The sequence below is a fragment of the Pyrus communis genome, chromosome 2 (assembly GCF_963583255.1).
Source record: "Pyrus communis chromosome 2, drPyrComm1.1, whole genome shotgun sequence".
Taxonomy (NCBI): Eukaryota; Viridiplantae; Streptophyta; class Magnoliopsida; order Rosales; family Rosaceae; genus Pyrus; species Pyrus communis.
Genome location: NC_084804.1, coordinates 9,336,474 through 9,363,613, shown reverse-complemented (window position 1 = coordinate 9,363,613; position 27,140 = coordinate 9,336,474). Strand labels below are relative to the sequence as shown.

The following is a 27,140-nucleotide window of genomic DNA, read 5'->3' as shown; positions in this document are numbered from 1 at the left end:
ATTAGAAAATATGAAAATAACATAATAAATCCAATGATAATAATCATAAAGAAAATCATAACATCAATAGTATACAAGATTATATAAGCAACTAGAGAGAAAGTTAGAAAAATTGACAAACTTGGAGATTGAGGTTTGCATAAATGCAATGTCCTAAAAACAGAATTTCGCTCCTACTCTTGTGCTTATAATTCGGTAAGCGTCCGTCTCCCAGGATTTAATAATCTATAATCCAAAGTCAAAGCACTTCAATCTTTGAACTCTAACGAACTCAATATATTTCGTACTCTCAAAACACAACTCAGAATTAAACAAGAAAGAAAGAACATAGAATACAGGGGAATACACTTTGTTCAATACGTTATAATGAACTCTCTATCTCATACTAATTTTACACGGCTGTGATTATGGATTATAAAGAACCCATGTGACTTCTAGGAATGGATGAAGTGGCTGTTCATAAAGTGATGCCATCTTTTCATCTATTTCATACATCATTACAAAAGTCATGCCTTCTGCATAATGGTGCCGCTGCACTATTTGGTTGTATTAAGAGGATTTAGATCCTCTTCGATTTCGAGGATCAATGCATTGTAATCATTTACAAAAAATTGTAAGGCCATAACGTTTTTTATATTTTTATTGCATGAAAAATATATAAAAAATAAAAAATAAAAAATTGTGACCGCACAATCTTTAATAAACGATTATCATACATTGATTCTCGGGATCCTCAGTGAGAGGATCCGGAGAGGATCTAAATCCTTATTAAGAACCTAACTAAATGCACTTTTGTGTTCATAATGTGTCAAATAAACATTTTTATATGCAAAGAATCTAGACTTTATATTAATGTTTTCGAAAATTCTTAAAAAAGAGTCATACAATTGTTTTTAGGATACTTACAATGTTCCAACCACTTTCTTCGTCTCTGCTTTTGTTTCATTTCCTCCAAAGCTTCTAGCCAGGCCAAAGTCTGAGATTTTCGGGTTAAATTCACTTCCTAATAAAATGTTACTTGCTTTGAGATCTCTATGAATAACTCTCAATCTAGAATCTTGATGAATCTAGAATCTTGATGAAGATAGAGGAGCCCTCGAGCTATCCCATTAATAATTTCAAAGCGCTTCGGCCAGTCTAATAACATCCTTCTTCTTTGATCTGCAAAATATCATAATTCACAATTGTCAAAAAATACATTGTGCTAGGCTGCTAGCATAAGCGGACTAATCGAACTAAATGCAAGGTTTTTGAGTGGTCAAACCGAAAATAAAGAAGTCTAAGCTCTTGTTGGGCATGAACTCGTAGATCAGTATCATCTCGTCTTCTTGAATGCAGCATCCAAGAAGCTTCACTAGATTCCTATGCTGAAGTTTGGCAATATGTGTAACTTCATTCTTGAACTCGTCGAGTCCTTGTCTAGAACTTTTTGAAAGCCTTTTCACTGCGATTTCTTGTCCATCTTCCATCGTACCCTGAAATCCATCAGCGTATGTTATGACCAAAATTCATGCTTTGTAGTTTGCACACTACTTGTATCCATCATTTCGTATTCTGACCAGAAGTACATATATCTGTACAACAACAAAACTATGAAGGACTATCTGGTTTTACCTTAAAGACAGATCCGAAATCGCCTTCACCAAGTTTGTTTTCAATTGAAAAGTTACTGGTGGCAGAAACTATAGTCATAAAGTCAAATAATGGTAATTCCAGATCCTCCTTTTGGCTGTGTCCCAGTTTTCCTGCAAAGACGCAGTGACGGGTGAAAAAAAACCTCCCTATACTACTGAACTATGTAGTTTGGAAAGCAAAGGGGCAGAATAGTATGGCCAACTTACCAACTTTTTGGTGCTGCTTCTTCCGAACAAAAAAGCAGTAGGGCAAGGCCCAGGATCAGCAGTCCGGTAGACAACACAGTAGTGCTTATTATGATTCTCATTTTCTTCGCATTGGATTCAGAGTATTTAGGGTTGATCTTTGCATCGTCTTCATAATCTACGAATGATATTTTTGAAGACAAAAAATCTATGAGTCGGAAAGCAATAAACAAAAAAATAAAAACTGCATAATTTCTATCATCCAACTAATAGTTGCTAGTTTGTGAGACAATTCTAAAAGAAGATATTGCATATTGTGTCAAAATTCAAAGTTATAACTGTTATAATTAGTACAATGTTTCACTTCGTTATGTCTTGACTTTGTTTCGAGCATATGATTATGACTGAATGCAAAGTCACCAACAGATGTTTCTTACATACCTAGTTCTGTTGCGGCCATTCTTATATAAATATCTTGCCCGTTTTCAGAAAAGTATCTTATATCAATCAGATCGCCGTACCACAGCAAGCACCCAGTTCCTCCATCCCGGATATCCAAATTTGTATAAGCCGTGCAGGAGCAGTTCTTCATGCACGCCATCTCACATTCCTTGAGGTTCATACTTCTGTTAAGCCAAGATTGTTCTGTGCTAGGCAATTTCAACCCCGAGTACTTTTGGAACATGTCTCCGGTGCAATTTAGAGAAGTCTTTCTCACACAACCATTAGACCAATCTACCAAATCCCATTCTTTCGGAAACTTTGGTGTAAATCCTTTCAAACAGCTACAAACCGGGGACTTTTCAATGTTACATGCACCATATACACCACATAGTGCATACTTGTCACAGTCTCATCGTCTCTAATGGACTGAAATGTACTAGTGGCGTCATCAGCTGTGGAGAATACTGCTGCGACAATGAGCAGCAAAGAAGAGAAGAAAAGAAGTAAGCACATCTTAGCTGAAGCTTTCGACGGATTTTTCATAAACTTCATGGGAAAGCACTGAATATGGAAGGTTTCAATCGTCCGTCTATATACTTTCTACACCTTATTGATACCTTTTCCTGACCAATCATTTTCAAGTTCCTTCAATATTGTTGAATAGTCGGGTGCGTGGGAAGACAAATTGTTCTCCAAAGTGTGAAACTGAGAAAGTTGTCTTCAATCCGAAGTAGACTTCGCACTCAGTTATGAATGATGTTGTCGTAGCCGGATATCTCACTATGACAACCAAGATATTTTCACCTAGTATAAAATATCCGAATTAAAATGTGGTCATCCAGTTCCCTCGGCTCAAAGGAAACCTTAATTGTCTGATTGGTGTACTCTTTCGCATTAATTCAAGATTAATCCCACGCTTTAAAGTATCAATAAGAGCGTTTTCAGTGGGAAATAATACTTCCCTGTAACTGGTTGTAAATCTCATTGTGTCTATCTCCCTAATTACGTTAATTTCATTTCAAAGTCAATTTTTTACACATGTAATGGATTAATTTGATACCCTGTCATTTTCTTTAGTTTATACTAGAAATTATTGCCCACACGTTGTTGCGGATTAAAAATCATAAAAAGCATGATATTTGAAGGATAAAAAAGATTGTGTCAAAAAGATTAATACAACTCATTACTATATTTAATTGATACTCCAATAAAAATCGAAGAAGTTTTGGCTATCTATGTACATAAAAATAAATTTATTGACTAAGTCAAGGATATCCCAAAGGCTTCCTAGGACCAAAGACTAATCCCCCCGGCGCATGTGAAATGCTCCAACCGTGCATTGCAGCACAGTGCCGGGCCACTTTGACAGCTTCGGGGTTCGAACCTAGGCTGGGGAGTATGTACAAAAAATATTAAGTGTGAAACTGAGAGAGTTGTCTTCGGATTCAGTTAAGAATGATGTTGTCGTAGCCGGATATTTCACTATGACAACTAAGATTGTTCATCTAGTAGAAAATATCCGAATTAATGTGGTCATCCAGTTCCATTTCCCACGGCTCAAAGGAAACTTAAATGTCTGATTGGTGTACTCTTTTGCAGTAGTCTTGTATTCGATATCGTTTTCTTTCCTTTTCAATTCTTGTAATTCAAGATTAATCCCACTCTAAAAAGTATCAATAAGAGCGTCTTCGGTGGGCAATAATATTCCTTGTAATTGATTATATACTCATTGTGTCTATCTCCCTAATCTCGTTAATTTTTTTTCATTTCAAAGTCAACATGTTACACATGTAATGGATTAATTTGGCACCCTGTCATTTTCATTAGTTTATATTTTGGCGGGACTTGTTCAGAATGATTCCAGAAACGACAGACTTCTATTTTTTTATGCCGTTGTATCTACCATTCCCTGCGGATTTTCTTCGTCAAAGTTCATGTTTTTCCAGGTAACGGCGAAGTTTTGCTTTCTCGGAATATCCCTGATTCTTGGTTGCTGATTTTGGTTGTGTTTTGCAGCTTTGTTTGCTTTGTCATTTGCCATATTACCTTTCATGTTGGTGTTTAATTAAGTTGTACCGAAAAGAAAAAAACCAATAGTTCATCCCATACTGCGGTAAACATTAGAAAATACAGTGAACAATCTGTTCAATCCAAATCACAGTAATTTAAATGTATTATCTAATCAAATTGAATTCCTTTCCAATCGAGTCACCGCTGATATCAGAACAAAGCATATGTAAAGCAAGAAAATGTATAAGCAGGATTACTCGAGAAATATCTGATCAACTTAACTCACTTCAGATTTCGACAAAATATTTAACATTCCATAGTGTAGTTTCAACTTCCACTTTCCCATGAGAGCTTGCATACTGGATTTACCTTTTGCAATTTAAATTACATGACTCAAAATACAACCCAAATAGAACACAAATGGCCCATAGAAAAAAAATGCGAAAAACTTACCAATCACTATTCACAGTTTTAGTCAAAGAACTCAAATTTCAGAGATACAAAACAGAGAAGCTTGTATAAATCATTTATAAAGGTTACCTCCTTTTGGTTGAAAAACTGAAGGGTGACGCCAATTCTTCTTCTGCTTCCACCTCCTTATGGAACTTTAACCGCTAGTCATATTTGTACATGAACCTGAAATCAGCACCCAGTCAGTACCTTTGGCAAGCTCATGGGGGTATTACAACATGTATGGGAAGATTATTGCAACTCTAATAAACGAAGAAGCATTCATTTGAGGATGTTGATGAGGGAGAGAAGAAGAAGAAAAGAAGAGCTAGTTGAGGAACAGAAGAATTTTGGTGCTCTGTTCGGTTTGGAGGTATGGTCTTAAGAATTTACAAACTGCCTATATGATTCGCTTGTTTCAGTGTCTTCATTATCTCTAATTCTTTTTTACCACCTCTTCTTTCATGAAGGCATAATCGTCAGATTATTTTCTAACATAAAATATACACCCATGAGTAGTTTAAAGCATAACTGTACTGAATCAAGCAGTTGAAATAAACTTCAGTTTTGTTCGAGCAGAATTCAAAACCTAAAACCAGATATTAGAAAAGCTTATTAACATCTCAACCAACAACCTTTAGCTCTTATTCAAACATTGTGGAATCAGTTTCAACAATGAAACCCGCTACAAAAGAGAAAATTTTGATTAAAATGGGTGACATTACATCTAACTGAAGAAACTAAAACAAAAGTATAGCAAATTATATACCTTATACTGTCAAGCAACCAAGTTGTTCCACCAACGACCCAAAATTCTGAAGGAAAAAAAAGAGGGTAAATCTATTAGCAATTCAGAGCCCTTAAAATTATCAAAAAACTGGGATAACAGTAAAGAAATTAGCAAAAAACCAAACCCACCAATCATTGATGACCTTCATATGAAAAGCAATCTCCCATACCGCAGCCTCTTACGCCTATCCAAAAAATATAGACCTATAATATTCATTCCCCTAGGCACCAAAACCACCATAGTTGCCTCATCCCCCAAGCCGCAGAGCTATTCTCGAAATCCCACTATACCATTTTCCTAGCCGCCCCCAACTCCACTCTTCAATTCATCCTATCTGCCACCCAGCTCTGTATATATATTCTATAGTTCAGTAATAGGAATGAGCTTATCGTAGTGCGTAACTACGCTAATGATTCATAATCAAACAAAATTAAAGATGAAAAGTCTTGGTACCTGTAGGCAAAGGCTAAATCCACCAATCTCTTCCTAATCAAAGTATAATAGCTGCAAAAAGAGGTGGTTCATGGTGAACCCCTGAGTGAGAAAGAAAATGTTTAATCAAAGAGACTTGAAACTCATAACCACATAAATAACAATCTTATTATTATCATCGATGGAAGTAATATCCTTTATTATGTTTTTAGACACAAATCATAAGACTATATTTCTAGTTTCATTTCACCAGTAATTTATACCCTGCCCCCTTCCAGTTTAAACTTTATAGGATGCTTTTCTTTAACCCTAGTTCTTGTCAATCAGTGAAGAGTAATAACACATACAGACATTAAAGTTGAAACCTTTTCCAAGTAGATGCCACACATACAAAAAGATATTAAGCTTAAAGACCTTAATATCCAGCTTTGGATAATTGGCAAGTATCTGCTAACCTTCCCTTATATGCTACAAATTCTGACCTTAATGGAATTTGATTAGAATTATTCAGAGCACAAAAATACCCGTAAACACAAACGAAATTCTTTGAGCCGCACGATATATCATGGAGTATTAATCAGTCAGATAACCACAATCAAGGCAACAATAATAAAAACAAAAGCAAAAATTCCATGCTTTAAGTAGAAAAAATTCACATCTGTTGTAACGAATCGACATTAGAATCAAGCAACCAAGTTATGAAATACGAATTTAAAATGTAACTATTTACTGTGTCTATAATGAATCTATGAAATCAAATAGTTAAACCCTAAAAAGCACCACTGCAAATAGCATAAGAAAATCGAAATTAACCCCAAAGAAATTGGCAGAGAAGATTATGAAAAGGGAATACCTTTCGGCCCTTTGCGCTATTGGAAAAAAACCCAACAGAGCCAAGGCCTCCAACTCAAGACTGTTGTGGGATTTTGAAGAGAGAGAGAAAATATCAGAAGAAATAAAGAGAGAAAATACCAAAAGAAATAAAGCAAGAGAGGGCCGGGAACCATAAGGGGGAAGAAGAAGAAGTAGCAGCAGAAGCAGCAAAAACGAAGCAGAGGAAGAAGAAATAAGGGGAAAAAAAGGACGATTGAAATTAATGCATCAACCGACGATTGGATCGAGAGTTATGGAAGAAATATGTATTTTACCGACATGTAGATAAGCTCGGATCTTTGAAGCGAAACGAAGACGATGAGTGGGTTGCGGCGGAAGCCGAGTTCACTCAGAGCGGATTCGTCGTCGCCCTCCTCCCCAACCTACGAAGCGCTCAAACGTCATAGCGGATGGATGGTTACAGAGAGAGTCGGGACAGAAAAAGAGGGAAAGATTTCAACAATTAAGATGACAAAAGTATCCTCCAAACTTTTAATCCGGGCCGTCCGATCTTAACCCTAGATGGGCATTCCCATCATTTGAACACCCAAAGGGCCGATCTCATCAACAATTGAGGTAAGCCCAGCAAACACAGCCCAAAACGAACTAACCCAGCCGCCTTCACTTAGTGGCAACCTTGTAAATAAATTGAAATGTCGATCAAAACACTGTTCATGTGAATAGTGCCAATTTCCCTCCTACTTTAGGCTAAAGTAATTCTGCTTATGTGGAAGACCGACTAAAAATGTGTTGTTTCTTATAACTCCAAAAATACGCTTGGAGCCAAGAAATACTATAAAACCAGTAATTGAACATTTATCATTAGGATCACCAGCCCAATCGACGATACACGTCCCTTAGAACGTTTTGAAAATGTTCCAAATTTCCAATCGACAAAAATTTGTTCTAGCCGCATACTGATGAACAATGCTCGGCTTTGAACGTTTCTCCATTGATTTTTCTTTTTTTGGGCATAAATATGAATAATGCTCAACCACTCAAGAATGAGGAGGAATTCCTCCGATAGTTCGTAATACTTTTATCAATTCCTACCATTTCATTTTTATATAGTTCAATGATTAAACAATGTCATATTTTATTGGGTTTTTTTTTTTGTGCAAAACTTATCTTTAGAAAGTGATTTATAATATAAACGGTTCTAATCATAATTACAAAGTTTTGTAAATCGGCACAAAGAGTGTAGCTATGTGACAATGACTTATATAACAGGCATTTCGTTTTTACTCATGATTTATTTTTGCATTCCTTTTATGAATTCTCCCGTTTGCTGAAAAAAAAAAAAGGAAAATTTGATCCATATACTTGTTTACTTTTTTTTCAAAGTTTAAAACCTTTTTGTTGCTGCGCAGTACTGTATGAAGTTATCAACTATACCTCAAATCCAAAGAAAACATAAATAAAAACAGTAAAGTCTTGGAATCTCTCATATTTGTGTTCAATTCTAAGAATTTATATGCACCAACACGAAATATAAATTACGACATATAATTTATTTCTTGCCTTCAAGAAGTTGTAGTAAAATCAAGGGATAAAACCACGAGGGATAGGTTTGCAGAAATCATTTCCCGTATTTTATCGAGCCTCAAGTACTGAAATAGTGACTTCATTAGCCGAGCATGCTTTAGAAGAATGACCGGGTTCGAGTTCAGTCAGATCCCTTTCACTGTAAAAACCAGGTTTTAGAGGTGGGGGCAATGCACCTTCACTACCCAACATTAGAACTGTAGCTGACATGCTCGGCCTGTCTTCTGGATTCCGCTGCACACACAAAAGACCCACATGAATCGTTCTTACAACTTCATGCAGAGTAACAGAGTCCTTTATCGATGCATCAAGTAGTTCGAGAGGCCTGCCTTCTGTGTGTAGCATCCATGCCTAAAACACACGAAAACTACTCTACTTAGCAGAAGTAGCAGAGTCGAGAATTTTTAACTTAACATTTGATGCTGTCACACTCACATGTCCAAGAAGGTTGAGATTGTGGTCTGGATGAGAGAATCCTCTATTTTTGCTCCCACTCACTATCTCTAGCACCATAACACCAAAGCTATAGACGTCGGACTTTATAGAGTAGAAATCATCAATTGCATATTCTGGGGACATGTAACCGCTGCAAACCAACGTGTTAAAAAACATTTTTATATGCAAAGAATCTAGACTTTTCTGGTTTCTATTAGTGTTTTTGAAAATTCGTTAAAAAAGAGTCATACAATTGTGTTTTAGGATACTTACTATGTTCCGACCACTTTCTTCGTTTTTGCTTTCGTTTCACTTCCTCCAAAGCTTCTAGCCAAGCCAAAGTCTGAGATTTTCGGGTTAAATTCACTACTTAATAAAATGTTACTTGCTTTGAGATCTCTATGAATAACTCTCAATCTAGAATCCTGATGAAGATAGAGGAGCCCTCGAGCTATCCCATTAATAATTTCAAAGCACTTCGGCCAGTCTAATAACATCCTTCTTCTTTGATCTGCAAAATATCATCATTCACAATTGTCAAAAAAAAACATTGTGCTAGGCTGCTAGCATAAGCGGACTAATCAAACTAAATGCAAGGTTTTTGAGTGGTCAAACCGAAAATAAAGAAGTCTAAGCTCTTGTTAGGCATGAACTCGTAGATCAATATCATCTCGTCTTCTTGAATGCAGCATCCAAGAAGCTTCACTAGATTCCTGTGCTGAAGTTTGGCAATATGTGTAACTTCATTCTTGAACTCGTCGAGTCCTTGTCTAGAACTTTGTGAAAGCCTTTTCACTGCGATTTCTTGTCCATCTTCCATCGTACCCTGAAATCCATCAGCGTATGTTATGACCAAAATTCATACTTTGTAGTTTGCACACTACTTGTATCCATCATTCCATATTCTAACCAGAAGTACATGTATCTATACAACTTTGAAACTATGAAGGACTATCTGGTTTTACCTTGAAGACAGATCCGAAACCTCCTTCACCAAGTTTGTTTTCAATTGAAAAGCTACTGGTTGCAGAAACTATTGTCATCAAGTCAAATAACGGTAATTCCATATCCTCCTTTTGGCTGCGTCCCAGTTTTCCTGCAAAGACGCAGTGATGAGTGAAAGAAATTCCCTATATAACTGAACTATGTAGTTTGGAAAGCAGAGGGGCACAATAGTACGACCAACTTAATACCTTTTTGGTGCTGCTTCTTCCAAACATAAAACAGCAGGGCAATGCCTAGGATCAGCAGTCCGGTAGACAACACAGTAGTGCTTATTATGATTCTCATTTTCTTTGCATTGGATTCAGAGTATTTAGCGTTGATCTTTTTATCATCTTCATGATCTACGAATGATATTTTTGAAGACAGAAAATCTATGAGTCGGAGACTAATAAACAAATAAATAAAAACTGTATAATGTCTATCATCCAACTAATAGTTTCTAGTTTGTGAGACAATTCTAAAAGAAGATATTGCTAATTGTGTCAAAATTCAAAGTTAAAACTGTTAGAATTAGTACAATGTTTCACTTCGTTTTGAGCATATGATTATGACTAAATGCATAGTCACCAACAAGTGTTTTTTTACATACCTTGTTCTGCTGCGGCCATTCTTATATAAATATCTTGCCCGTTTTCAGCAAAGTATCTTATATCAATTAGATCACCGTACCACAGCAAGCACCCACTTCCTCCATCCCGGATATCCAAATTTGTATAAGCCGTGCAAGAGCAGTTCTTCATGCACACCATCTCACATTCCTTGAGCTTCATACTTTCGTTATGCCAGGATTGTTCTGTGCTAGGCAATTTCACCCCCGAGTACTTTTGGAACACGTCTCCAGTGCAATTTAGAGGTGTCCTTCTCACACAGCCATGAGACCAATCCACCAAATCCCATTCTTTCGGAAACTTTGGTGTAAATCCTTTCAAACAGCTACAAACCGGGGACCGTTGAATGTTACAAGCACCATATACACCACATAATGCATAGTTCTCACAGTTATCAATTTGGGCTGTTAGGTAAAGATCCCAACCTTGGGTTCTATCAATCCATGTGTAGCGCCGCACAAGTCCATCTGAGGTTAACAGTACCCTCGAAAGGATTGAGCTGTTGCGAAGGTTGTAACTGTAGTACATTTCATCAGGCTCAGAAACAAGACCGTATGTGTATATAGGGTTTGGATTTAAGTGAGGCTCTCCACTGAACCGGACTCCATTCCATGGTCCAGTCCGAAATGTTATGACCGAACCTTCCCTCAAAAATTTTTCCGCATATCCTTTGGGACCAAATTGATATGTATAATTGCCTTGAGAAGGATCCTGAGGACTTTTCCATGATCTAAGATGCCAATTGAAGCCTGTAACTGTGTTCCTACCAAGTTTCATACCTGGTAAGAATGTGTCGCCAGGGTAATCAAAACTTTGCCACAGAAAGTTCTCAGGGTCATCATCACTCCTATCTATCACGACAAGATTACCCGAATCCAAAAGACGTGCCACTGGATCCTGTGCAGTTCTCGATGTGTTGGAGGACCAAACTGTGCTCATGTTGTGGTTGAGGACAAGAATTCCGGGGTTGGTGACCTTTAAAACGCCGGACAAATCAGCGAGGGGCTTGTCTCTGTTGGCAACCCATACAATGGTTGTAACAGATATCTGCTTGTACCATATCGCCACGTACCATCTATTGGAAGCATCAGGACTGTAAAATCCTAGCTCAAACGTACCGCCAGTTGAAACTACAGTCTCACCCTCTCTAATGGACTGAAATGTACTCGTGGCATCATCAGCTGTGGAGAATACTGCTGCGACGATGAGCAGCAAAGAAGAGTAGAAAAGAAGCAAGCACATCTTAGCTGAAGCTTTCGACGGATTTTTCATAAACTTCATGGGAAAGCACTGAATATTGAAGGTTTCAATCGTCCGGCTATATACTTTCTACATGTGTGATTTGAATGTTTGTCTGTCATTTGAACACCTTATTGAAATAACATTGATACCTTTTCCTGCAAGCAACCAATCATTTTCAAGTTCCTTCAATATTGTTGAATAGTCGGGTGCGTGGGAAGACAAATTGTTCTCCAAAGTGTGAAACTGAGAAAGTTGTCTTGAATCCGAAGTAGACTTCGCATTCAGTTAAGAATGATGTTGTCGTAGCCGGATGTCTCACTATGACAACTAAGATATGTTCATCTAGTATAAAATATCCAAATTAATATGTGGTCATCCAGTTCCCTCGGCTCAATGGAAACCTTAATTGTCTGATTGGTGTACTCTTTCGCATTAATTCAAGATTAATCCCACGCTTTAAAGTATCAATAAGAGCGTCTTCAGTGGGAAATAATATTCTTTGTAACTGGTTTGTAAATTTCATTGTGTCTATCTCCCTAATTACGTTAATTTCATTTCAAAGTCAATTTGTTACACATGTAATGGATTAATTTGATACCCTGTCATTTTCTTTAGTTTATACTAGAAATTATTACCCACACGTTGTTGCGGATTAAAAATCGTAAAAAGCATGATATTTGAAGGATAAAAAAGATTGTGTCAAAAAAATTAATACAACTCATTACTATATTTAATTGATACTCCAATAAAAATCGTAGAAGTTTTGGCTATCTATGTACATAAAAATAAATTTATTGACTAAGTCAAGGATATCCCAAAGGCTTCCTAGGCCCAAGGACTAATCCCTCCGGCGCATGTGAAATGCTCCAACCGTGCATTGCAGCACAGTGCCGGGCCACTTTGACAGCTTCGGGGTTCGAACCTAGGCTGGGGAGTATGTACAAAAAATATTAAGTGTGAAACTGAGAGAGTTGTCTTCGGATTCAGTTAAGAATGATGTTGTCGTAGCCGGATATTTCACTATGACAACTAAGATTGTTCATCTAGTAGAAAATATCCGAATTAATGTGGTCATCCAGTTCCATTTCCCACGGCTCAAAGGAAACTTAAATGTCTGATTGGTGTACTCTTTTGCAGTAGTCTTGTATTCGATATCGTTTTCTTTCCTTTTCAATTCTTGTAATTCAAGATTAATCCCACGCTAGAAAGTATCAATAAGAGCGTCTTCGGTGGGCAATAATATTCCTTGTAACTGGTTATATACTCATTGTGTCTATCTCCCTAATCTCGTTAATTTTTTTCATTTCAAAGTCAATATGTTACACATGTAATGGATTAATTTGGCACCCTGTCATTTTCATTAGTTTATATTTTGGCGGGACTTGTTCAGAATGATTCCAGAAACGACTGACTTCTATTTTTTTATGCCGTTGTATCTACCATTCCCTGCGGATTTTCTTCGTCAAAGTTCATGTTTTTCCAGGTAACGGCGAAGTTTTGCTTTCTCGGAATATCCCTGATTCTTGGTTGCTGATTTTGGTTGTGTTTTGCAGCTTTGTTTGCTTTGTCGTTTGCCATATTACCTTTCATGTTGGTGTTTAATTAAGTTGTACCGAAAAGAAAAAAACCAATAGTTCATCCCATACTGCGGTAAACATTAGAAAATACAGTGAACAATCTGTTCAATCCAAATCACAGTAATTTAAATGTATTATCTAATCAAATTGAATTCCTTTCCAATTGAGTCACCGCTGATATCAGAGCAAAGCATATGTCAAGCAAGAAAATGTATAAGCAGGATTACTCGAGAAATATCGGATCAACTTAACTCACTGCAATAGACAACAGATCAAGTTATGATGAAATAAACAGCAACATGAAATATGAACTATCGAGCCTCGAGTAGGGTAAAAGTGTCCTCATTAGCTGAAAAAACTGTAACCTTGTTTGCACAAGGATCGACTTTGTTGTCATCTAGATCCCTTTCACTGTAAAAACCAGGTTTTCCGGTTCAGGCAATGCACTTTCACCACTCAACATCAGAACTGCAGCTGGCATGCTTGGCCTATCTGCCGGATTTCGCTGCACACATAAAAGACCCACATGGATCGACCGCAAAACTTCATGTGCATTACTGGAGTCTCCTACTGATGTATCAAGCATTTCAATGGACTTGCCTTCTGTGTATAAATTCCATGCCTAAAAGATCACAACCACCAATCGTACTGAATAAATAGAAGTATAAAGAATCAAGTAAATACAAATAATAATGCTAGACAAACCACATTTTATATCTTAAGTGGAATTGAATCCATTTTTTACATGAATTGTCGTCACCAGTTGTTAATAGAGAAGTCACTGTCACATTTTGTACTTCATTAGCTGATGCAGTCAGAATATAGTCCCTCTAGTATTATTCGATGAAAAATGATCAACTTGACAGCTGACACTTACATGTCCTAGCAGGTTAAGGCTGTTGTCTGGATAAGAAAATCCTCTGTTTCTTTTCCCTTCACTATCTCAAGCACCATAACACCAAAGCTATACATGTCAGATTTTATCGAGTAGAACCCATCGATCGCATATTCTAGGGACATGTAACCACTGCAAAGCAATGTGTCAAAACCTACATTTTACAAGCAAGGTATATGGAATGTCTGATTGTACTTTTACATTACTTACCATGTTCCAACCACTTTATTTGTCGCTGCTGTAGTTTCATTTCCTCCAAAACTTCTTGCCAGGCCAAAGTCTGAAATTTTAGGGTTAAATTCACCGTCTAATAGAATGTTGCCGGCTTTGAGATCTCAATGAATTACTCTCAGTCTAGAATCTTGATGAAGATAGAGGAGCCCCCGAGCAATCCCATTAATAATGTCAAAACGCTTAGGCCAATCTAGTAAGATGCTTTTTCTTTGATCTGCAAAATAGTACACAATAGTAACATATCACAATAAAACAGTCTAATACTTTCCCTTCCATTACACAGCCAATTGACAAAGGATCATAGGAAGTTTACAAATGGGAAACAAACCGAAAATAAAGAAGTCTAAGCATTTGTTAGGCATGAACTCGTAGATCAGCATCATCTCATCTTCTTGAATGCAGCATCCTAGAAGCCTCACTAGATTCCAGTGCTGAAGTTTGGCAATATGTGTAACCTCATTCTTTAACTGGTTGAGTCCTTGCCCCGAATGTTTCGATAGCCTTTTCACAGCTATTTCTTGTCCATCCATCAGTGTACCCTGAAATTCATCAGCACGTATCATGATCAAAATTCATACTACTAGTTAACTGTATCTGTTACTCCTCCTAAAGTGACTTGCTCAAATGTCAAGCTAATTGTTGTGTGGACTGTGATTTCACCTTATAGACAGATCCAAAGCCACCTTCCCCAACTTTATTGTGGTTTGAAAAATCATTGGTAGCACAAATCACAGTGCCCAAGTCAAATAATGGTAACTCCAGATCTTCCTTTTGGTCCGATCTCAGTTTTCCTGCGATGCACATAGTGAAGCAAATCGTGTACCATGGAACTGAACTTAGAAAACAGAGGGGTAGAAGAGTAGAAACTCAAATAGCTTACCATCTAGTTGGTGCTTCTTCTTCTGAAAACGTAAGAGGAGGGCTAGGCCCAGGATTAGCAGTCCAGCAGACAACACAGTACTGGTTACTACGATTCTCGTTTTCTTCCCAAACTTGGGCTCTATTAATCCAGTTGTAGCTCCTCACACTCCCGTCTTGTGTCAACACGGGAAATGCCCAATTCTCAAATAAAATTACTTAAAGTTCTGCAAAATGAAGACTACATGCTACAGCATCGACCGGAAACACTCGTCCAAACACTAAACCAACCTTGCAACCATATTTCTTCCAAGTATATTGTCCAAACGGGGTAGTCTTTGCTCATACAGAAGATTGAAAATCCTTAAACACACTCGATGCAGCGACGAACGATTACTGTCTCCATTAAGATTTATCCAAATGTTAAAATGTTGGGTTTGTTTCAAAAATTGCATTACTTTTCTCCGCAATTTTCAAACAAACAAATCATAAGTGACAAGAGCCCATAAGACCAATTGGCAACAATTTGCAATCCAGATTTTTAGCTTCATTTATTGTTACCCATCAACTAACTCAATTCAAAACGTGGAAAAAAACTGGAACAATTTGTTTCCTTTACTTCCATCTAATAAATATAGAAATGGTTCAAGAACACGGGCAATGCCCAATTCTCAAAACAAACAGAGAGAGAGAGAGAGAGAGAGAGAGAGAGAGAACTGACCTTGATTGGTAGAAAATGTTGCAGAAGCCAGCCAACCCAGAAGAAAGTTAAATTCAAGGGAAGATTAGGGCTTTACAAAAGGGAGAGGAGAGGAACACACAACACAGTGCCTTTTGTTTTATACGGTTACACCTTAATGGGGGATTTTACTTGCGGCAACCAAAACTTGGCGATGAGATGAAAATTTTGGATTTCGAAGTGACGGAACGCAGAAGTTGTCGAAAGCCATATCACCTACTCCAGAAATTTTTCGTTAATGGCTCATCATTTATTTTCATATAAGTGGTATGAAATTTTATTTATAAGTTATTAATTTTTTAACATATTGAGTCTACGTGTCGTGGAGGTCGAGTAATTAATAAGCTAATTAGGTTGTATGCGGGGTGTGCCAACTCGTCGACCGAGTTCGGCCGGGGAGTAAAGTGTGTTGATGTTGCGTTGAGTGCATTACTGACTTCTTGATCTTGCGACTGCAGCTTTAGAAGGAACACATCTCGGCTTTCGGATTCTAGAGCCTGAAGACAAGGCTACTAGTCTTGCGAAGTTCACGGATTGTCGGCGCCGGGTTCGGTCACGGTGATTATATTCGTAAGAGTATATGCACGCCGAATTGGCGCCAAACTATACAGACACAAGTACTCAAATGAGATGTATGTCTTGATGGTAAATGTGATTTGGCCGTCAGAATGGTGAACTCTAAAACTTACTTGTGAATACCCAATCATAAAACAACTTGACGTTCAATGTGTCGAGCCTGGTAATCTGTAACACCTCACTTCGCCGAGAAAGCTAATGAGATGACCTCTGTCAATAAGGACTCAAAAATCCTTCTTGACCAAGACTTGGATAGGTAACCCGTTGGCCTCGACGCAGTGCTGTTTATCCAAACTGAAGGTGCTCCTCGGTCAGCTGATTCTACGGCAACAATGTTGTTTATCCAAACTGAAGATGTTTGCTGGTTGCCTTCACAGTACTGTTTATCCATACTGAATATGTGTTGGAGGACAAAGAAAATAAAAATCTCAAGGTTGTTGAGAAGTTTCGTGCAGAGCAGAGTTTGCGCATGGCAGTTTGTGTGTTGAATTGGAGATATCTTTTTCCGTTGTCATTGCCTCTGTATTTATAACGCTGCTCTCGCTAATAGTACAAGTCATAAATTTTTGAATCTCCTGATGTGTCACGACTACTAGAAAATAATCTCTTAGTCTTCTGATGTATCACGACTACCAAGTAGTAATCCCTGAGTCTCCTTACGCCACCAATCTTTAATATTTAAATACACCACATCTAACCAAATAGTAATGGCTTTATCCCATTATCACATGAGCAATGGTCAAAAAATTACCACGTCATTATCTTCTGCTAATTTGTCCTTCCTATCATGTCCATAGGCTGAAGCCTACTCCTTTTTTTTTTTTATCTATATAATCATCACAATCACATCACATCACTATCTCACAATTTCACCTTCATTCCATGCATAGATTAATTGCATGAAATTAATCCAGTAGTAGATACACTATCATATGCGGAATATCTCCAATTAATTTGAATTGTAGGTTAGGGATATTATTTGCATCACGTTTATCTAGTTTAAGAAGAAGCCAAGATAATTCATATTAAAAGATAATTATTATGATCAAAACCATAATATTATCCTTTAACAATAACAAAATTATTTTTACTTTTCTATCTGACGGTTGGAAACTATGCTCACTCAATGGCCTTGATTGCACGGGCCGATGGTGTAAATTTGGGTCCAAACACACACATATCCCACCATTTATATAGTGACACGTGGTATATCACCTGTGTGCCGATTACACTGAAAAATTTCTTCTACTTGGACATGTCTTTCCGCGTCTCATACTGGAGAAATTTATGTAAGAAGTAGCTAGTGTTATTCACACGTTTATTTTTATCTTTCAAACACCTTTGTTAATATTTGGCCTTGATTTTCTCCAATTTACTCCATCCGAATAGCGAATATTGAAAGAATGTGTAAGAAGTAAAAATGAATATGTAGATAGCATTACCCTCTTTTTTTATATACAATTGTTATTTGGGATTTTCAATATGTTTTGGGGAATTCAACAAAACCGTCATAAAACTTATTTTCATAGAACTTTTGTTGTTTTGTAAAATTTTTCAGAATTCATTTAAAACATTTCGGAAATGTTCTAATTGATGAAAATTTGTTCTAGCCACATACTAAAATCAATTAGAATTTTCTCTGTTGATTTTTTTCGCCTTAAAAATGAACAATGTTTGACCACTCAAGAATGAAAATGCCTCAGAAACAGTTCTTAATACTTTTATCAATTACTACCATATGTTTTTATATAGCTCAATGACTAAACAATATCATATTTTATTTAATTATTTTTTGTTGAAAAAACATCTTTACGAATCAATTTATAATATGATAGTTCCGATCATATTCACAAACTTTTGTGAATCGGCCTAAAGAGTGTAGCTATGTGACTTATATAACATTGCCTTCCCATTGAAGAAGCTATAGGAAAATCAAGAGATAAAATAAAGATGAAAATGTGTACGAAAATCATTTACAAAATTTTATCGAGCCTCGACTAATGAAATAGTGATTTCTTTAGCTGAGCATGTCACATCCCGGCCCGGGCGGGACGACTTCCCTGGCCCGTTCCACCACCGTAGCACGATATTGTCCGCTTTGGGCTTACCATTCCCTCACGGTTTTGTTTTTGGGAACTCACGAGCAACTTCCCAGTGGGTCACCCATCATGGGATTGCTCTAGCCCTCTTCTCGCTTAACTTCAGAGTTCTTACGGAACCCGAAGCCAGTGAGCTCCCAAAAGCCCTCGTGCTAGGTAGGGATAGGAATATACATATAAAGATCATTCCCTTGGGCGATGTGGGATGTCACAATCCACCCCCCTTAGGGGCCCGACGTCCTCGTCGGCACACACGTGACCAGGGTTAGGCTCTGATACCAAATTGTCAGATCCCGGCCCGGGCGGGACGACTTCCCGGGCCCGCTCCACCACCGTAGCACGATATTTGTCCGCTTTGGGCTTACCATTCCCTCACGGTTTTGTTTTTGGGAACTCACGAGCAACTTCCCAGTGGGTCACCCATTATGGGATTGCTCTAGCCCTCTTCTTGCTTAACTTCAGAGTTCCTACGGAACTCGAAGCTAGTGAGCTCCCAAAAGGCCTCGTGCTAGGTAGGGATGAGAATATACATATAAGGATCACTCCCTTGGGCGATGTGGGATGTCACAGAGCATGCTTTAGAAGAATGACCGACTTTGAGTTCAGTCAGATCCCTTTCACTGTAAAAACCAGGTTTTAAAGATGGGGGCAACGCACATTCACTTCTCAACATTAGAACTGCAGTTGACATGCTTGGCCTATCTTCTGGATTCCGCTGCACGCACAAAAGACCCACATGAATCGTTCTTACAACTTCATGCAGAGTGACGGAGTCCTTTATCGATGCATCAAGCAGTTCGAGAGGCCTGCCTTCTGTGTGTAGCATCCATGCCTAAAACATGAAAACTACTCTACTTAGCAAAATAGCAGAGTCAAGCAATAAGAATTTTTAACTTGACATTTGATGCTGTCACACTCACATGTCCAAGAAGGTTGAGTTTATGGTCTGGATGAGAGAATCCTCTAGTTTTGCTACCACTCACTATCTCTAGCGCTAGAACACCAAAGCTATAGACGTCAGACTTTATAGAGTAGAAACCATCAATTACATATTCTGGAGACATGTAACCGCTGCAGACCAATGTGTCAAAAAACGTTTTTATACGCAAAGAATCTAGACTTTCTAGTTTCTATTAGTGTTTTTGAAAATTCGTAAAAAAAGAGTTGTACAACTGTGTTTTAGGATACTTACTATGTTCCGACCACTTTCTTTGTTTCTGCTTTCGTTTCATTTCCTCCAAAGCTTCTAGCCAAGCCAAAGTCTGAGATTTTTGGGTTAAATTCACTACCTAATAAAATGTTACTTGCTTTGAGATCTCTACGAATAACTCTCAATCTAGAATCTTGATGAAGATAGAGGAGCCCTCGAGCTATCCCATTAATAATTTCAAAGCGCTTTGGCCAGTCTAATAACATCCTTCTTCTTTGATCTGCAAAATATCATAATTCACAATCGTCAAAAAATACATCATGCTAGGCTGCTAGCATAAGCAGACTAATCGAACTAAATGCAAGGTTTTTGAGTAGTCAGACCGAAAATAAAGAAGTCTAAGCTCATGTTAGGCATGAACTCGTAGATCAGTATCATCTCGTCTTCTTGAATGCAGCATCCAAGAAGCTTCACTAGATTCCTGTGTTGAAGTTTGGCAATATGTGTAACTTCATTCTTGAATTCGTCAAGTCCTTGTCTAGAACTTTTTGAAAGCCTTTTCACTGCGATTTCTTGTCCATCTTCCATCGTACCCTGAAATCCATCAACGTATGTTATGACCAAAATTCATGCTCTGTAGTTTGCACACTACTTGTATCCATCATTCCATATTATGTCCAGAAGTACATGTATCTATACAACTTCAAAACTATGAAGGACTATCTGGTTTTACCTTGAAGACAAATCCAAAACCGCCTTCACCAAGTTTGTTTTCAATTGAAAAGTTACTGGTTGCAAAAACTATAGTCATTAAGTCAAATAAAGGTAATTCCAGATCCTCCTTTTGGCGCAGTGACGGGTGAAAAAAAATTCCCTGTACTACTGAACTATCTAGTTTGGAAAGCAGAGCGGCAGAATAGTACGGCCAACTTACCAACTTTTTGGTGCTGCTTCTTCCAAACAAAAAACAGCAGGGCAAGGCCCAGGATCAGCTGTCCGGTAGACAACACAGTAGTGCTTATTATGATTCTCATTTTCTTCGCATTGGATTCAGAGTATTTAGTGTTGATCTTTGCATCGTCTTCATGATCTACGAATGATATTTTTGAAGACAGAAAATCTATGAGTCGGAAAATAATAAACAAAAAAAATAAAAACTGTATAATTTCTATCGTCCAACTAATAGTTGCTAGTTTGTGAGACAATTCTAAAAGAAGATATTGCTTATTGTGTCAAAATTCAAAGTTATAACTGTTAGAATTTGTACAATGTTTCACTTCGTTATGTCTTGACTTTGTTCCGAGCATATGATTATGACTGAATGCAAAGTCACCAACAAGTGTTTTTTACATACCTAGTTCTGCTGCGGCCATTCTTATATAAATATCTTGCCCGTTTTCAGAAAAGTATCTTATATCAATCAGATCGCCGTACCACAGCAAGCACCCAGTTCCTCCATCCCGGATATCCAAATTTGTATAAGCTGTGCAGGAGCAGTTCTTCATGCACACCATCTCACATTCCTTGAGGTTCATACTTTTGTTATGCCAGGATTGTTCTGTGCTAGGCAATTTCACCCCCGAGTACTTTTGGAACACGTCTCCAGTGCAATTTAGAGAAGTCTTTCTCACACAGCCATGAGACCAATCCACCAAATCCCATTCTTTCGGAAACTTTGGTGTAAATCCTTTCAAACAGCTACAAACCGGGGACTTTTCAATTTTGGCTGATTCGTAAAGAACCCAACCTTTGGTTCTATCAATCCACGTGTAGCGCTGCACAAGTCCATCTGAAGTTAACACCACCATCGAAAAGATTGAGCTGTTGTGAAGCTTGTAACTGTAGTACATTTCATCAGGCTCAGAAACAAGACCGTATGTGAATATAGGGTTTGGATTTAACTGAGGGTTTCCACTGAACCGGACTCCATTCCATGGTCCAGACCGATATTTAATGACCGAACCTTCCCTCACAAATAATTCTGCATATCCTTTGGGACCAAGTTGAGATGTACAATTGCCTTGAGAAGGATCCTGAGGACTTTTCCACGATCTAAGATGCCAATTGAAGCCTGTAACTGTGTTCCTACCAATCTTCATACCTGGTAAGAATGTATCGCCAGGGTAATCAAAACTTTGCCCCAGAAAGTTCTCAGAGTGATCATCACTCCTATCTATCACGACAAGATTACCCGAATCCAAAAGACGTGCCACTGGATTCTGTGCAGTTCTCGATGTGTTGGAGGCCCAAACTGTGCTCATGTTGCGGTTGAGGACAAGAATTCCGGGCTTGGTGACCTTCAGGACGCCGGACAAATCAGTGAGGGGTTTGTCTTTGTTGGCAACCCATACAATGGTTGTAACAGATATCTTCTTGTACCATATCCCCACGTACCGTCTATTAGAAGCATCAGGACTGTAAAATCCTAGCTCAAACGTTCCGCCAGTTGAAACTACAGTCTCACCGTCTCTAATGGACTGAAATGTACTTGTGGCGTCATCAGCTATGGAGAATACTGCTGCGAAGATGAGCAGCAAAGAAGAGTAGAAGAGAAGCAAGCACATCTTAGTTGAAGCCTTCAATGGACTTTTCATTAAATTCATGGGAAGACAAATTGTCCATATGCGCCCTTCTTACATGTTTGATTTCGCATTGTTCTGTCATTTTGGACTGCAAAATTGTTGAATAATTGGCACAAGGGAAGACAACGGACCCGGTCCAAGAATGATATTGTCTTAGCTTCACATTTTCCTATGACAATTAAGTTGTTTCATACAGTAGCAAAATATCTAAATTAATATGTGGTCATCCAATTCCCTCAGCTCAAAGGAAACATACAATTAAGGCTTTACCTGCTCTGATTGGCATTACTCTTTGCCATTACTGGTGGAAAAATTAGACGAAGAGAGGAACCCCACGTTTGACTTGAATACACTGTTTGAGCAATATTAGAAAATATGAAAATAACATAATAAATCCAATGATAATAATCATAAAGAAAATCACAACATCAATAGTATACAAGATTATATAAGCAACTAGAGAGAAAGTTAGAAAATTTGACAAACTTGGAGATTGACGATACACGTCCCTTAGAACGTTTCGAAAATGTTCCAAATTTCCAATCGACGAAAATTTGTTCTAGCCACATACTGATGAACAATGCTCGGCTTTGAACGTTTCTCCATTGATTTTTCTTTTTTTGGGCATAAATATGAACAATGCTCAACCACTCAAGAATGAGGAGGAATTCCTCTCATAGTTCGTAATACTTTTATCAATTCCTACCATTTCGTTTTTATATAGTTCAATGATTAAACAATATCGTATTTTATTGGGTTTTTTTTTTTTGGGCAAAAATTATCTTTATAAAGTGAGTTATAATATAAACGGTTCTGATCATAATTACAAAGTTTTGTGAATCGGCACAAAGAGTGTAGCTATGTGACAATGACTTATATAACAGGCATTTCGTTTTTACTCATGATTTATTTTTGCATTCCTTTTATGAATTCTCCCGTTTGCTGAAAAAAAAAAGGAAAATTTGTTCCATATACTTGTTTACTTTTTTTGAAAGTTTAAAACTTTTTTGTTGCTGTAGTACTGTATGAAGTTATCAACTATACCTCAAATCCAAAGAAAACATAAATAAAAACAGTAAAGGCTTGGAATCTCTCATATTTGTGTTCAATTCTAAGAATTTATATACACCAACACGAAATATAAATTACGACATATAATTTATTTCTTGCCTTCAAGAAGTTGTAGTAAAATCAAGGGACAAAACCATGAGGGATAGGTGTGCAGAAATCATTTCCCGTATTTTATCGAGCCTCAAGTACTGAAATAGTGACTTCATTAGCCGAGCATGCTTTAGAAGAATGACCGGCTTCGAGTTCAGTCAGATCCCTTTCACTATAAAAACCAGGTTTTAGAGGTTGAGGCAATGCACCTTCACCACTCAACATTAGAACTGTAGATGACATGCTTAGCCTGTCCTCTGGATTCTGCTGCACGCACAAAAGACCCACATGAATAGTTCTTACAACTTCAAGCAGAGTGATGGACTCCTCTACCGATGAATCAAGCAGTTTGAGAGGCCTGCCTTCTGTGTGTAGCATCCATGCCTAAAACACGAAAACTAGTTACTTAGTAGAAGTAGCAGAGTCGAGTGATAAGAATTTTTAACTTGACATTTGATGCTATCACGCTCACATGTCCAAGAAGGTTGAGTTTGTGGTCTGGATGAGAGAATCCTCTATTTCTGCTCCCACTCACTATCTCTAGCACCAAAACACCAAAGCTATAAACGTCGGACTTTATAGAGTAGAAACCATCAATTGCATATTCTGGGGACATGTAACCGCTGCAAACCAATGTGTCAAATAAACATTTTTATACGCAAAGAATCTAGACTTTCTAGTTTCTATTAGTGTTTTTGAAATTCGTAAAAAAAGAGTTGTACAATTGTGTTTTAGGATACTTACTATGTTCCGACCACTTTCTTCGTTTCTGCTTTCGTTTCATTTCCTCCAAAGCTTCTAGCCAAGCCAAAGTCTGAGATTTTTGGGTTAAATTCACTGCCTAATAAAATGTTACTTGCTTTGAGATCTCTATGAATAACTCTCAATCTAGAATCTTGATGAAGATAGAGGAGCCCTCGAGCTATCCCATTAATAATTTCAAAGCGCTTCGGCCAGTCTAATAACATCCTTCTTCTTTGATCTGCAAAATATCATAATTCACAATCGTCAAAAAATACATCGCAGCATAAGCAGACTAATCGAACTAAATGCAAGGTTTTTGAGTGGTCAGACCGAAAATAAAGAAGTCTAAGCTCTTGTTAGGCATGAACTCGTAGATCAGTATTATCTCGTCTTCTTGAATGCAGCATCCAAGAAGCTTCACTAGATTCCTATGCTGAAGTTTGGCAATATGTGTAACTTCATTTTTGAACTCGTCGAGTCCTTGTCTAGAACTTTTTGAAAGCCTTTTCACTGCGATTTCTTGTCCATCTTCCATCGTACCCTGAAATCCATCAGCATATGTTATGACCAAAATTCATGCGTTGTAGTTCGCACACTACTTGTATCCATCATTCCATATTCTGTCCAGAAGTACATGTATCTATACAACTTCTTAACTATGAAGGACTATCTGGTTTTACCTTGAAGACAGCTCCGAAACCGCCTTCACCAAGTTTGTTTTCAATTGAAAAGTTATTGGTTGCAGAAACTATAGTCATCAAGTCAAATAAAGGTAATTCCATATCCTCTTTTTGGCTGTGTCCCAGTTTTCCTGCAAAGACGCAGTGACGGGTGAAAAAAAAAACTCCCTATACTACTGAACTATGTAGTTTGGAAAGCAAAGAGGCAGAATAGTATGGCCAACTTACCAACTTTTTGGTGCTGCTTCTTCCAAACAAAAAACAGCAGGGCAAGGCTCAGGATCAGCAGTCCGGTAGACAACACAGTAGTGCTTATTATGATTCTCATTTTCTTCGCATTGGATTCAGAGTATTTAGCGTTGATCTTTGCATCGTCTTCATGATCTACGAATGATATTTTTGAAGACAAAAAATCTATGAGTCGGAAAGCAATAAACGAAAAAATAAAAACTGTATAATTTCTATCATCCAACTAATAGTTGCTAGTTTGTGAGACAATTCTAAAAGAAGATATTGCTTATTGTGTCAAAATTCAAAGTTAGTCTTGACTTTGTTTCGAGCATATGATTATGACTGAATGCAAAGTCACCAACAGGTGTTTTTTACATACCTAGTTCTGCTGCGGCCATTCTTATATAAATATCTTGCCCGTTTTCAGAAAAGTATCTTATATCAATCAGATAGTCGTACCACAGCAAGCACCCAGTTCCTCCATCCCGGATATCCAAATTTGTATACGCCATGCAGGAGCAGTTCTTCATGCACACCATCTTACATTCTTTGAGGTTCATACTTCTGTTAAGCCAGGATAGTTCTGTGCTAGGCAATTTCAACCCCGAGTACTTTTGGAACGCATCTCCTGTGCAATTTAGAGAAGTCTTTCTCACACAGCCATTTGACCAATCCACCACATCCCATTCTTTTGGAAACTTTGGTGTAAATCCTTTCAAACAGCTACATACCGGGGACTTTTCAATGTTACATGAGCCATATACACCACATAACGCATAGTTGTCACAGTCAAGTTGGGCTGTTTGGTAAAGAACCCAACCTTTGGTTCTATCAATCCATGTGTAGCGCTGAACAATTCCAGCTGAAGTTAACACCAACCTCGAAAAGATTGAGCTGTTGTGAAGCTTGTAACTGTAGTACATTTCATTAGGCTCAGAAATAAGACCGTATGTGTATATAGGGTTTGGATTTAACTGAGGCGTTCCACTGAACCGGATTCCATTCCATGGTCCACTCCGAAATTTTATGACCGAACCTTCCCTCGCAAATAATTCTGCATATCCTTTGGGACCAAATTGATATGTATAATTACCTTGAGAAGGATCCTGAGGACTTTTCCATGATCTAAGATGCCAATTGAAGCCTGTAACTGTGTTCTTACCAAGTTTCATACCTGGTAAGAATGTGTCGCCAGGGTAATCAAAACTTTGCCACAGAAAGTTCTCAGGGTCATCATCACTCCTATCTGTCACGACAAGATTACCCGAATCCAAAAGACGTGCCACTGGATTTTGTGCAGTTCTCGATGTGTTGGAGGACCAAACTGTGCTCATGTTGTGGTTGAGGACAAGAATTCCGGGGCTGGTGACCTTCAGAACGCCGGAGAAATCAGTGAGGGGTGTGTCTCTGTTGGCAACCCATACAATGGTTTTAACAGAAATCTTCTTGTACCATATCCCCACATACCGTCTATTAGAAGCATCAGGACTGCAAAATCCCAGCTCAAACGTACCGCCAGTTGAAACTACAGTCTCACCGTCTCTAATGGACTGAAATGTACTTGTGGCGTCATCAGCTATGGAGAATACTGCTGCGAAGACGAGCAGCAAAGCAGAGGAGAAGAGACGCAAACACATCTTAGTTGACGCTTTCAATAGATTTTTCATTAAATTCATGGGAAGACAAATTGTCCCTCTACGCCCTTCTTACATGTATGATTTCGCATTTTTCTGTCATTTTCGACTTCAAAATTGTTGAATAAATTGTTCTCCAGTGTGGAACTGACGAAATTGTTTTCAATCGGAAGTAGACAACGGACTCGGAATGATATTGTCTTAGCCTCACATTTTCCTATGACAATTAATTTTTTTCATACAGTAGCAAAATATCTAAATTAATATGTGGTCATCCAATTCCCTCAAGAAATTTTTAATTGTGATTGGAACACAAATGATATACA

At 37.8% G+C, this 27,140-nt stretch overlaps 2 protein-coding genes and 2 pseudogenes across 2 annotated transcripts; all 4 read right to left on the bottom strand.

The window, feature by feature from the left end:
* Window positions 1-902: 902 nt before the first annotated feature.
* LOC137724694 (G-type lectin S-receptor-like serine/threonine-protein kinase At4g27290) lies at window positions 903-3,249 on the bottom strand (annotated as a pseudogene).
* A 5,043-nt stretch (window positions 3,250-8,292) lies between these two features.
* On the bottom strand, window positions 8,293-11,734 carry LOC137726237 (G-type lectin S-receptor-like serine/threonine-protein kinase At4g27290). The gene is made up of 7 exons (XM_068465128.1): window positions 10,394-11,734; window positions 9,993-10,145; window positions 9,765-9,895; window positions 9,415-9,625; window positions 9,073-9,310; window positions 8,800-8,950; window positions 8,293-8,715 (listed from the first exon to the last, which is right to left on the bottom strand). Exons 1-7 carry the CDS (start codon window positions 11,691-11,693, stop codon window positions 8,413-8,415), a joined length of 2,487 nt encoding a protein of 828 aa, XP_068321229.1. The 5' UTR covers window positions 11,694-11,734; the 3' UTR covers window positions 8,293-8,412.
* A 1,672-nt stretch (window positions 11,735-13,406) lies between these two features.
* Window positions 13,407-22,473, bottom strand: LOC137726490 (G-type lectin S-receptor-like serine/threonine-protein kinase At4g27290; annotated as a pseudogene).
* A 957-nt stretch (window positions 22,474-23,430) lies between these two features.
* On the bottom strand, window positions 23,431-26,936 carry LOC137726227 (G-type lectin S-receptor-like serine/threonine-protein kinase At4g27290). Its single transcript, XM_068465118.1, has 7 exons — window positions 25,560-26,936; window positions 25,178-25,333; window positions 24,950-25,080; window positions 24,600-24,810; window positions 24,270-24,507; window positions 23,998-24,148; window positions 23,431-23,909 (listed from the first exon to the last, which is right to left on the bottom strand). The coding sequence occupies exons 1-7, from the start codon at window positions 26,854-26,856 to the stop codon at window positions 23,607-23,609; spliced, it is 2,487 nt and encodes an 828-aa protein (XP_068321219.1). The 5' UTR covers window positions 26,857-26,936; the 3' UTR covers window positions 23,431-23,606.
* Between the last annotated feature and the right edge of the window lie 204 nt (window positions 26,937-27,140).

Bases quoted from the DNA above. Each gene is read 5' to 3' on its own strand.
- LOC137726227 (XM_068465118.1), bottom strand. From the start codon at position 26,856: ATGAATTTAATGAAAAATCTATTGAAAGCGTCAACTAAGATGTGTTTG. The intron at 25,081-25,177 runs GTAAGTTGGCCA...GCGTCTTTGCAG, and splicing joins GAAGCAGCACCAAAAAGTTG to GAAAACTGGGACACAGCCAA. The intron at 23,910-23,997 runs GTGAGCGTGATA...TTCGTGTTTTAG, and splicing joins AACTCAACCTTCTTGGACAT to GCATGGATGCTACACACAGA.
- LOC137726237 (XM_068465128.1), bottom strand. From the start codon at position 11,693: ATGAAGTTTATGAAAAATCCGTCGAAAGCTTCAGCTAAGATGTGCTTG. The intron at 8,951-9,072 runs GTAAGTATCCTA...GTTGGTTTGCAG, and splicing joins AAGAAAGTGGTCGGAACATA to CGGTTACATGTCCCCAGAAT. The intron at 8,716-8,799 runs GTGAGTGTGACA...CGTGTGTTTTAG, and splicing joins ATCTCAACCTTCTTGGACAT to GCATGGATGCTACACACAGA.